Below are 12,821 nucleotides of genomic sequence, written 5' to 3' on the forward strand. Positions count from 1 at the left end.
GATTGAGGGATCTGATGTATTCCTCCCGCATGCGTTTATAGACACACGCACAGATCAGGATTCTTAGGGGAAAGCAGAACTTTAGTTTACCGAAGAGTCGAGTTTGCTTTAGAACTTCCCAGAGACCAAAGTGTGGCTACTTTAAAATTTTCGGCAGCCTAGAATTGGTTGGATTGTTTGAAAATTATTCAACGACAAGAGTACTGTTAAGGAAAATTATGTGGGAAAAGTACAAAATTGCCAATGGGATCACCCTATTAGCATAGTTACTTTTAAAATATACAAAATATACTCACTTGGCAATTACTAGTTGCCTTGATCAAACTGAAAGATTTAAAAAATGAATTCACTACTGGCTTATTTTACATTATATCTACATTTTCCAAATATGTCTAATCCTGTACTGCTCTTCCAATGGGTCTGAGTTAGCCTACAGGTAAATAAAAAAGAACAGAACAAGCTTCCGGATCAGACTTGCTTTTATTTTAGAACTTGTCTCTTGCTCCATTGTAATTCCCAAGAACAGCTCTGATCATATAGAATATTCATGCGTTTCTCAATTGTTTTTCCCAGCAAAAATCAAGTACATACAAAGCAAAGCATGCTAAAACGTAAAACAAATGATCACAGCACGAAACAACCACTCACAAAATTAGCCTCATCTCACTTTTTTTCTTTCTCACGAGTTCCATTCTTTTCTTTTTCTTTCTCACGAATTCCATTCTTTTCTAAATGTTCTGGTAAAGAGCAGGCTTTGATTACGGTGGTAGCAGCCTGCCAGGTAGGTTTTACAGGGCGCTCAGGTCATGAGGGTGGCACGAAATCGGAAGCATGGACGTGGGTTTCTAGTTCTATGAAGAGAGAGAAGACACTCCTAGTAAATTCTAACTCCGCTTTTTACTCAGCTGTCCGACTTGAGATGCAGACGTGATGAAAATGGAAGTCTTTAGGCAGAGAGAGCGTCAGAAGTGCTGCCCGAACCGTACAAGAGCTGTCAAAGAAAAACTTCAGTTAACTCTTCCTGGTCGGTTGTCCCCATTCGTGGAGGAAATGAAGTCCTTCCTAGTTTCTCAGTTCTGCTCGTTGATGTCTTCACTCCGAAAAGTTTCCCTCGCAGATTCGAAACAGAACAAGTTTAGCACGTCATTAGCTGATTGGTTTCATGAGAAATTCCTGCCGCTCACCATTCTCCTTCCAGCAGATGATTTACAGTTTCTAGTTAGCACCACGTGGAATCACACATTGCCAATGGAGCTGTCTTCCTTTCCTGCTCTGATCATCTTGGGGCCTCACCATCTGCAAAACATAAAAATATGAATTCGCTCTTAATGTCAGTGGATTTGTTTAAAATGTTCCTCTCGACTCTTCTTTTGCCACATATGAAATGAGCACACGTTGTTTTGCCATTTTCGGTACTCAAAATAAAAGGGCAATGTGATAATGGATACAAATGAGCAACATATAAGTAGAACTATAGATAGGCTTCCTCCTAGGAAAATGCTGGTGCGTTCATCATCTGAAATGCCACACTCAGCACATTCAGTGGCTGGTATCATGGATTCAGGGCTAGAAGGAATGTGCAGAGCTAGTACTCTGCCCAGAATCCTTCTGATCTTTTTTAGCATTGACTTGGAGGACAACATTCCTTCCCCTCCCATCCCTCTTTCCCCCTCCTTCCCGACCACCCCCATGTGAGCTTTTGCTTCCAGCATCTTAGGAGGGCTGCTGTCCAGCCACTGGAATGGCTTTAATCACATGCAGCATGAGTGCCTTGGAGCTTAAAGCCCTTCCCAAGACAACTCTTGGCCAGTCAATGATCCAGGAGGGAGTAAGAAAGCCCAACTTCTTTGTTTCAGGTCAGGATGCTCTGCAGCATTAACTCAACATGCCGGAGCGCCTGCAAAGACCAAGTGCTCTACGGTACTTGGCCCGATATGACACCCTTGTTTGTCTCCCACTCTTTCCCTGTTTGCTTCCTCTATTCCCTTTCCGCTTCTCCTGTCAGTGAGTGCTATCTCAATAAATCACATGCATGCCAATCCTCACGCCGGGCTCAGCTCCGGGGAACCTGGCCCAAGCAGGATATGAGAGATGATCCCACCTACTTGTCTTCACACACTTGCTTACACACCCGCCTCAAAGGAAAACAATCATGTACTCTTGCCTTGCATAGTTTAAAGTTAACATCTAATTATTTTTTCATTAGGATTTGAGGTATTAGAAAAGGATGTGTAATTTGTGACATATCATAAAAACTGATATTTAAAAATAAAACTGCCACATTTTTCTTTTAACTTACCATATAGACTCTAAGTATCACAGTGATTTGATAGCACCATTATCTATTTAAAATACATGTAAACATGTTCACAGTTAAAAGTCAGATATTATGTAGTGTTTACTTTTCTCCTTAAACGTGTATTTCCACTGCACTTCCCCCATAGAATTTCATTTAACTGTAACATATTTATATGCTTTAAAACCTTTTATTGTCTGCCTAACAATAATCCTCTGCAGCAAAAAAATATATTTTAAATGCACATTTTTCATTTTATATGGCTATAAGCTTCTATGTGTTAACATTTTTTTTCTGATGGATTACCATCACAACTTATCAAAACAGCATATATATTCAAATTTTGGTAATTTTATCATAAAAAAAGTAAAAATTTTATTGGACATGCATTTCTTATTGAGAGGCATAGTTTTTTCCCTATCATTTTTACTTACTGCTACTACAATTTATTGTCAGAGTGAGGCAACGTCTAATATTAATTCTATTAATATTTACTATTGTAGATTTAAGCACTGATAAATAGTTTACACAGATGGGTTTTGAAGGAGTTTTATTAGAGCAATAGCAAATAGTTCTTTGAATTGTTTCTGAGTTATGTGTCCAAAATGACCCCATCGTCTTTCAAGAGGTTTTACAAAGGAATGTTACCCAGTCACTGAATGACGTTTTCTCACTTCTGGAAAATGTACCCCAAAACGCTTCACTAAACTTTTCAAATGGCTATTTTTTTTTAAATTTTTTTTTCAACGTTTATTTATTTTGGGGACAGAGAGAGACAGAGCATGACCGGGGGAGGGGCAGAGAGACAGAGGGAGACACAGAATCAGAAACAGGCTCCAGGCTCTGAGCCATCAGCCCAGAGCCTGACGCGGGGCTCGAACTCCGGGACCGCGAGATCGTGACCTGGCTGAAGTCGGACGCTTAACCGACTGCGCCACCCAGGCGCCCCTCAAATGGCTATTAATAATACCAGTTACTCCTTCATTTATGGGTATGGTGTTTAACTTGAGAAACTAAAATATGGCTGGAAAATTCGAATATTGTTAAATTCAGCACACTTGACATGTATCCTATTACTATATTTTTTGATAAAATAATAATATTTATTATAATCTGTTTTATATATTTTTTCTTCAGAAGTTTTGAAGCTCATTCACTTTATGGGACATATCCCCAGATAGCCTAATTGGCAGAAGTGGTCCTTACAGTAAAACCAATCAACACCTCATTGTGTGATGATGTCTTATTTATGATTCCATTCATAGGTAAATGATTAAGGCTACGATTTTTTTGGCATAATGAAACAATGCTTGCTTTCCATCAATATTTCATGTATAGACGCTTTGCTTTGTTCTCACAGATTTCTCACTTAGAAGCGATGCATCTTTTGGGGCCCCTGGGTGGCTCAGTGAATTAAGCTTCCGACTTCAGCTCAGGTCATGATATCGCAGTTTGTGAGTTTGAGCCCCAGGTCGGGCTCTGTGCTGACAGCTTGGAGCCTGGAGCCTGCTTCTGATTCTGTGTCTCCCTCTCTCTCTGCCCCTCCCTTGCTCACGCTCTACGCATCTCTCTCAAAAATAAATAGACATTAAAAAAATAATAAATAAATAAATAAATAAATAAATGAAAGAAGAGATGCATCTTCTGCCAAGATTTGGGAAATGGAAGAGGCCAGATTACTAAATGAAACTTATCATCACTCCTACCATCCTCCATTTAGAGTACACCTGAATTCAGAACATCCGAACATGACTTCAAATACCTCTTTTCTAGCAACACGCATTTTCCTTAACAGAAACACATACAAGATGGGAAAGACATGAAGCCCTATGTGGCTTCAAGGAAGCCTATAGATCCAGTATTTTGACTCCTCGTTTGACACCCACCCCCTATCCCATGCCTCCCTAGCAGGGTTTACATCCGGGCAAAGCACATAATCAGATTCAGAATGGCTGAGAAAGGGGCCCCTGGCTGGCTCAGTCAGAAGAACATGTGACTCTTGGTCTTCGGGTTGTGAGTTTGAGTCCGACACTGGGTGTAGAGATTACTTAAAAATAAAATCTTTAAAAAGAATGGTTGAGAAATATGCCATTTCTTGTGTGAGGTGTGTGTGTGTGTGTGGGGGGTGGTATTTGTAAAGGGAGGCAGGAAAGGAGACCCTCCATGATTCCTCAGATAGAGACATTCTCAGTAGACAGAGTCCTTTAAGAGTAGTTCTCAGAAACCCATGCACTGGGAAGTCTTTGTGTGACCCCAGGAGCCCCAGTATGAAAAACACGGGCCTTGACCAAGCTCCTCATACACAAATAAGAAAGCTGAAGACCAAGGCAATCTGGTGACCATTTGAGATAGCAAAGCTAGCTGGTGACAGAACCAAAATTAGCATCTGGGTCGTCTCATTCCCAGTCTGACATTCTTTCCACCATGACCATCAACTCTAATGCGATTTGTCATCATCACTGTCATTATCATCATCATCATCATCATCAATATCTTAAATAATAGCTAATGTGTGTTAAGCTTTCACTCCATACAAAGTGCTGTTCGAAGCACTTTACATTCATATAGCGATCACATTAGCCTATGGTGTATGCTCTATTATTATGTCCATTTTACAGAAAGGGAAATGGAAGCTCAGAGAGACAGAATAATGTGCCTAAGATTACATGACTAGTAATTGCAGAAATAGGAGTCAAATCCATGTCCCAATTCAATGATTCCTGGATTCACTCTTTCAACTACTATTTCCCAAAGTGGTTTCTATAAAATATTAGCCCAAAAAGATGCTGTTACAAGATTTTGTGGTCATAGTGGTTTGACTGTAGCCCCTCTCTCAGAATCACAATGAAGATGAACCCATTAAAGGCACTGAGAAGTCCTGCAAAAATGATACCTACTTATCAACGTTTTATAGGAAAATTATTTTTTCCTAATTACCTATTAATGTCTAGTGAGAAGACTCCCATTGAAGAAGACTAATTTAGGCTCAATATCTGTAACAGTAGGTCAATGGTTCTCAAATTCTAGCCTGCATTAGAATCATCTGGAGGGCCCCAACTCCAGAGTTTCTGATTCAACAGGCCCATGGTGGGATTCAAGGATCTGCATTCCCAATGACTTCCTAGATGATGCTGACGTTGCTGGTCATTGCTGGACATTGATATTAGAAAAATAAAGACTAAGAAACAAGCCCTAAATTGGCATAATGGGAAAAGGAATACAGTTACACTTTTTAAAATCCACATTAAAATCTTGTGAATGACTACCCTACAACCCAGCAATTGCACTAGCAGGTATTCATCCAAGGGATACAGGTGTGCTGTTTCAAAGGGGCACATGCACCCCAATGTTTATAGCAGCGCTATTGACAATAGCCAAAGTATGGAAAGAGCCCAAATGTCCATCGACGGATGAATGGATAAAGAAGATGTGGTGTGTGTATGTGTGTGTGTGTGTATGTGTGTATGTGTGTGTGTGTGTGTATATATATATATATATATGGAACTTAAGATACAAAACAGATGAACATAAGGGAAGGGAAGCAAAAATGATATAAAAACAGGGAGGGGGACAAAACAGAAGAAACTCTTAAATATAGAGAACACACAGTTGTTGGAGGGGTTGTGGGGGGGGATGCGCTAAATGCGTAAGGGGTAGGGGGCATTAAGGAATCTACTCCTGAAATCATTGTTGCACCATATGCTAACGAACTTGGATGTAAATTAAACAATAAATAAATTAAAACATAAATTAAAAATAAAGTAAAATAAAATCTTGCAAATGTACACTATAATGAGCAAAAAAAAATCTGTGCATTAAGTAGATGGATAAAATTAAAACATCAGAAACAAAACGGGCACATGAAAAGAAAAGCTCACTCTCTTTGGGAAAACAAAGATAAGCATATAAAGGGTGATTCCTCTTCACAGTGGATTTTTATTTTTATTTTTATTTATTTTTTTTTAAATTTTATTTATTTATTTATTTAAAAAAAATTTTTTAATGTTTTTATTTATTTTTGAGACAGAGAGAGACAGAGCGTGAACGGGGGAGGGGCAGAGAGAGAGGGAGACACAGAATCAGAAACAGGCTCCAGGCTCTGAGCCATCAGCCCAGAGCCCGACGCGGGGCTGGAACTCACGGACCGCGAGATCGTGACCTGGCTGAAGTCGGACGCTCAACCGACTGCACCACCCAGGCGCCCCTGGATTTTTATTTTTAATTGTCCAACATATTGTCAGACTTAGATCATTCATGCAGGGATAATACTAGTTGATTATGTGCCAAGCACAGTGTGTATTCTGACCTTCATATATATCATCTTCAACCTTTCAACAACCCAAATAAATATTTTATTATCTTTCTTTCGTGGATTAACTTTAAGGTGAACTTGTGTTCTATAAACATAATTGTAGAGTATAAATCTTTGTGACAAAATGGTATGGACTAGGTACTGTGAATATTCTTTGGTAAAGACACTTTTAGATATCTATAGCTTCCATTTTCTTCTCTCTAGAAAAGATACAGGATGACCCAGTGATTTCTAAAGTCATTCCAGTTTCAGATTCTAATCTTCCACGACCCAAGAAAGAAGCCAAACTGACACTGCCTGAAGAGACTCAGACTGATTTCTTGAAGCAGAGCTGGCCAAATGTTACCACATCAGGCTGTTGGCTAGAACTCTCTGAGCGAAATGAATAAAGACATCATCAACTTCTGGATGTAGGATATATAATTAAGTAGAAAAATGAAGAAAACTTCTGGAGGAAAGAAATTATGAAGAATACTAAATAAGAAAGTATTGTAATGTTCACTTGATAATCCTTTTGAGTCTACCAACCTTATGATTTTCAATAGGAATCTCACCTCAAGATATCTAACAGGACTGAATCAAAGGAGATTTATTGCAGTGTTTTTCAAACTTGTATGCACATTGCAGTTGTCTTTGGAGCTTCAAAAAAATGGATGCCTTGTCTCACTCCCAGAGAAGGTGATTTAAGTGATGTGGAATGTGGGTTGGACTATGGAATTGTCAACAAATACCTTGGTCATTATAATGCACAAACTTGGGCAATGCTGATTCATAGGGTTCTTTCCTATGATTACATTGTTAATTATATCCCCTACTGTGGACTGAACTGTGTCCCTCCAAATTCATTTGATGAAGGCCTATACCTTACATGACTGTATTGGGGACAGGGCCTTTAAGGTGGTGACTAAGGGTGAGTGCAGTCATAAGGATAGAGATGTGATCTGATAAAAATATCGCCCTTTGAAGAGGAAGTGACACCAGGTCTGTCTCTCCACCATGCGCAAACAAAGCAAGAAAAGGTGGCTGTCTGCCAGCCAGAAAGAGAGCTCTCATCAGGAATCAAATTGGCTGGTGCCCTGATCTTGGACTTCCCAGCCTCGAGAACCGTAAGAAAATAAATTATTGTTGTTTAAGCCCCCTAGTCTATAGCATTTGTTCTGGCAGCCTGAGCTGCCTAAGACATCCCCTCTTACACTCACTCTATTTCGGATCTCATTCCTTCCTCCAGCGTTGGGAAAGGGTACTGAATCAGGAGCTGCCAGACCAGGGTCAAGTCCCAGGAAGTCACTAAACCTCTTTGAGCTTCAGTTTCTCCATCCAAGTATGGGGGGTATTAACTCCTGTCTCTTATACAGGGTTTTGGAGGGAACTCAATGGGACATGTATATGAAATTACCTTGTAGACAGTATGGCTCTGTACATGGGTGAGCTGCAGCTGGTACCTGCCACTTTCTCTCAACCAGACTCCCTTTCAAATCCCCTCATGGATCTCCCTCTGGGTTTCCTCCTCAGCATGTTCTCTCAGCCATCTGGTCCCACTCATTTGACCTCACCTCCAATTCCCTGGTTCTCCCGTCACTGCTCTCCTTCAGCCCATGTCTGCTAGCAAACAAATCCTCCTACTTTTCCTTTATTTGAGAAGATCTTTATTTTGCCTTCATTCTGGAAGTCTATGTTTGCTGGATAAAAAATTCTGTGTTCAGAGTTCTTTTACTTCAGTACATTAAAGAAAAGGATGTTTCACTGTCTTCTGCCTTCATGGTTTCTGATGAGAAATCTATGATCATTTGAAGAGTTGTTCTCTTTTTTGGTAACATGTAGATTTTCTCTAGCTGCTTCAAGATTTTCCTTATGTTTTGTTTTCAACAGTTAATTATGTGTCTTGAATGGGTTTTTAAATCTGTAAAGTTTTATATCTTTTACTAATTTGGGAATTTTTTGTCCATTATCTCCTCAAATATACTTTTTTCTGAATAAATCTAACTTTCATCTCTTTCTACTTCTAGAATGCCAGTGAAACAAATATTAGGACTTTTGATATTGTTCTATAAGTCTCCAAGGCTCTGTTAATTTTAAAAACTCTCTTTCAGATTACATAATTAGTCTCTCTTCAAGTTTACTGATTCCTTTCTTTGTCATCTTCCTTCTGCTTTGGAGCCCATTCAGTGAGCTTGTTTTTAAATTTCAGACATTGTATATATTTTTACTTCTAAAATGTCCTTTTGGTTCCTTTTTAAAATTATTTCCATGTTTCTTCTGAGAATGTTATTTCTGTTCATTTCAGTTGTTTGCCTTTACTTCATGGAGCATAGTTACCATAGCTGCTAATTTAATGGCTTTGTCTATTGGTTGTCTTTTCCTCTCAGAATCGTTTGCATCTCCTGGTCACTGTATGTTGCCTAATTTTGGATTTTGTCCTGAACACTTTAAATATTATGTTGTATAGACTTGAAGTATTGTTATAATTCTCTGTAGAATTAACTGTTTTTTTGTCAGTGGGCAATCAACCTGGTAGGTTCACAATGCAAGTGCTATCTCACCTTCTGTGGGCAGTGGTTCCAACCTCAGTTTAGTGCCCAAAGCCTTCACCATCCTATTCCGGGTCTTTCCATTCACACACAGCTCAGGTGAGAGCCCAGGGCTTATGCAGCTCCCATAATTAGAATTAGAGGATCCCCTTCTCCAGTTGTCTTGCCTCTGGGGCTACCCCCACATGCTGGCCAACAGGGCCTATCTTCCTAGTTCCTCTGGCCATAAAAACAGGGTTTCTCTTTAATTTTAGCTAGCTAGCCTTTCACTCAGCTCCGAATTGTGCCCACTTCAGAGCAAAACCATGAGAAGAAAGGGGGGAAATGGGGATTTCTTCCACCAACTCTGACAAACGAGGGCCCTTTTTCCTAGTTCTTCTGCCCAGAAATATGGGGGGTTCTACTGAGTTTTAGCCTCCTGCCCCACTGCCATCACACAGTTCCAGGACTGGGTCTGCCCTGAGCACAAAATCACAAAAGAAAACAGGAAAGAAAATGGTAAACTCATGCCCCTTCACAATATATCTGCTTTTTGTTACCTTTCAGAGATCTCAGGTGGTTAGTTTTTGTATTTTCTCCATAGTTTTCAGTTGTAGTCAGTGGGAGAGAGGGGCAGTATGGGCTTAGTCCATCTTGACTGGAACTAGATATTTCATTGTATTTATATTTGATTTTTCTTTTCTTACCTTTCTCTCCCCTTTCTATATTTTTCTGTATTTCTTCTACTCTCATCGCTCTTATTTTCCATCATTTTGCTGATTTTGTTCAATATCTATACATTAGCTATGCTTACAATTATACCCGTATCTAATACATATAGTGTAGATGTATATATGAAGTATCCATTTGTCCCGCATACATATATAGCATTGTGCATATATACTGCATACCCATATGGTATTTCATTGCATAATCATACCAAAATTTATCTATCATATCTGCTGTTGGGCTACTACAAAGAGTGCTCTTATGAACATTCTAGTACATGACTTCTGGTGAATATATATTTTTCTGTTGTGCATACACATGAGAGCAAAATTGCTGGTCATAGGATATGTAAAGTTTCAGTTTTCACAGACACCAAAGAAGATTTATTTTAAAGTAATGTCCTATACAGTTTTGGTACACGGCAAAATAGCAGCTGAAAAGCTGCTCTAGAGCCTACTATAGCTTCCTGTTCGTCATCTCCCGTGTTTTCTTTAGCTGTAGGTCCAGAACCATCTCCTCACATAGCCTAAGAATCTGTCCTCAGCCTCCAAAGAGATCTCAGAACCACAACAGCCTTGCGCATTCTAGGCACCACGGGGGCTGGGGCTGAGCTAGAAGCCCACATCTCAGAGCAGGCAAGCCCAGGGTGCTATGGGAGATGGCAGACCCTCAAACATTAGAGGCTCATTGTATAGGTCCTCCCCACCCCTACTTTGCACAAGGATGTGGGGATCTGCTTGCCTACCAAGGACCTGTGTGGTCTTTGTTCTCACCCCTCCTGTCTCCATTCCCTGACCCGACACCAAGTATTTACATCGACTTCTAGTTCTGGTTTTGTCAACACCATTGACTCCTTTTTTTTCTTTTTGCCTTTCTGGAGTTTTATCTGGTTGGCCTCCTCATTTGGGGAACCCCCTGCAGCCCCAGATGATAGGGTCCTCTATCTTGTCATCTCCACCTGTCCCAGTGAGTTCTCCTTGCTCATCCTTGCTCATTGTCCACTAGGGGAAAATCCAAACAAAGCTTCTTCAGGGTCTTCGATTCTATTGTACCCAAGGTTACCTTTTTTATCCTGTCGTTTACCATCTGCTAGAGCTGGCATTTCTTCTGCATGTGCCTCTTCCTTATCATTCATCATCAGTTCTCCAGTTGAAAAAAGCATGTATAACTTCTGGATCAAATCAGTAGTGGTCCCAGAACCATTACTAGGATTGTTCCCTAATACAAAGGAATGCTGCTCCTGGGAACCAAATTCATCAACCAGCTCACTGTTTCCTGTCTCTATTTCATACACCCCAGGAATAAGGCTGAGGTGACAGAGAAAAGAGATGAAAAACACATTAGCCAAGCCCCTTGCAGAATTATATGTAAATACAGGCAGACATACAACAGCAATCAATTTTATGCATGTGATTAGAACAGTCCAAATGCAGTTTATGGATGAAATATGACTCAGGGGCAATTTTTTAATACTCCAAAGAGAAATTAGAATGTTGTGTCAGGGGTTTAGGACTCCAAAGCAATATTATTTTCATGACTGAATTTTTATTGAGTACTTAGGGTTGTACTTTGCAAAATCAAACTTAAAAGAACCCTTCCTACCAGTTTTCATATGGGTTCTGTTTTTTGAATGGCGAATGTTTTTGTTGCTTTGAAATTTTTTCTTTTGTGTTTTTCTTCTGCTCTAAAATTGCTACAGCTAACCTTTGATATTATAAGTTGTCTGTTTTGACAGTACTCAATGTTAGTGTGGTGTTATATAAGGTATTGATAAGAGCCTCTGGTTTTTTTCATAAAAGCAACAGAAATGGAAACATGGTTCTTTCTAATATGGTTCACATTCTATGTGCCATGAACCCTAGATCTGTGCAGCCATCACAAACCAGGAGTATTTCAAACGCACGCGTGCGCACACACGCACACACACACACACACACACACCCTGCTACATCCAACAACCAAACTTGCATCCTGAAAACTCAAACACCATTCATGTCAAGCTATTTTCATTAGGACTGTTTCCAGCTGTAGTATTACCCAAACTGTGATTTTGTCAACTCACAATACAGTGTTTCCTGAGCCAACGGTCTCTGGGTTGGGAGAGGTGATGTTAACACACTTGGCTATCAGATCTGCAGGGGGATATTTGTTGATGGCACCTGGAGAAAGAGTGGCTGGTTAATCTAAATTTTACCCTTCTGTATTCTATCGCCCAAAGTCAGTTCATCTTTTCTTGTGATGTTTTCAAGATCAAATTAATTTTATAAGGGACTCAGCAAAGTAGACACCCTCTGACATTGCAATGCCTCATTGGTAAAGTCAATGAGATACAGCAGTGATTCAGTAAAAAATTCTTAAGCTCTGTATGCCACAGGCTCGTGATGTGATTCAAGGATATTTCTCAACCCCTTCTAACATCTGTTTCTTTCCCTTTAACAGGAAGATCTCTCCAGAAGACACCTTGAGCTGTTGAAATGGTCTGCCCTATTTACCTTGGGGTTGGAAGAAGGCATCATTTTTTTTTATGCTACTATATATAAATCCTGAATTCCAAGATTCCGAAGGGTCACATGAGCCCTGTGGCTTTGCGAGTGGCAGAAAATCTGCATCTCTGTCATTTCCTGGTAAATTTGCAAGAGCTGCAGATAACTACGCAAGGTGGCCTCTGCCTCACCCCTAATACCAACCCAGGCCAGGATTGGCTTGATGCTACAAGCTCTTGGGTATACTGCTATGCCCATGTCTAAAATTGCAACACATGGACAGAGGCTGGGGCAGTCACTGTCACTATAAAAAGACACCCTTAAGCCCCTGCCTGGCTATGCCTGAGCCAACTGTCTGGGACAGAGGCTCTAGAAGAGATTCCTTCCCATGGCTGAAAAGAATTAAAGTCATAGCCAAAGGTAATTTATAGTGAAAGATAGAACAGAAGTCCTTGGAGTAGATGAAGGGTGCTGGTAGTGGGATATTACTGATT

General features: G+C 40.0%; 1 protein-coding gene across 1 annotated transcript in view; it reads right to left on the reverse strand.

The window, feature by feature from the left end:
* Window positions 1-461: 461 nt before the first annotated feature.
* COL6A5 (collagen type VI alpha 5 chain) overlaps window positions 462-12,821 on the reverse strand; it is a 94,432-nt gene continuing 82,072 nt past the window's right edge. The window contains exons 38-40 of the mRNA XM_043595424.1: window positions 11,907-12,003; window positions 10,907-11,151; window positions 462-1,296 (exon numbers count right to left, since the gene is read on the reverse strand). Coding sequence (XP_043451359.1) covers window positions 1,277-1,296; window positions 10,907-11,151; window positions 11,907-12,003 — 362 coding nt within the window. The 3' untranslated portion in view covers window positions 462-1,276. The remainder of the gene's footprint in view (window positions 1,297-10,906; window positions 11,152-11,906; window positions 12,004-12,821) is intronic.

This window comes from Prionailurus bengalensis, chromosome C2 (assembly GCF_016509475.1).
Source record: "Prionailurus bengalensis isolate Pbe53 chromosome C2, Fcat_Pben_1.1_paternal_pri, whole genome shotgun sequence".
Lineage (NCBI taxonomy): Eukaryota > Metazoa > Chordata > Mammalia > Carnivora > Felidae > Prionailurus > Prionailurus bengalensis.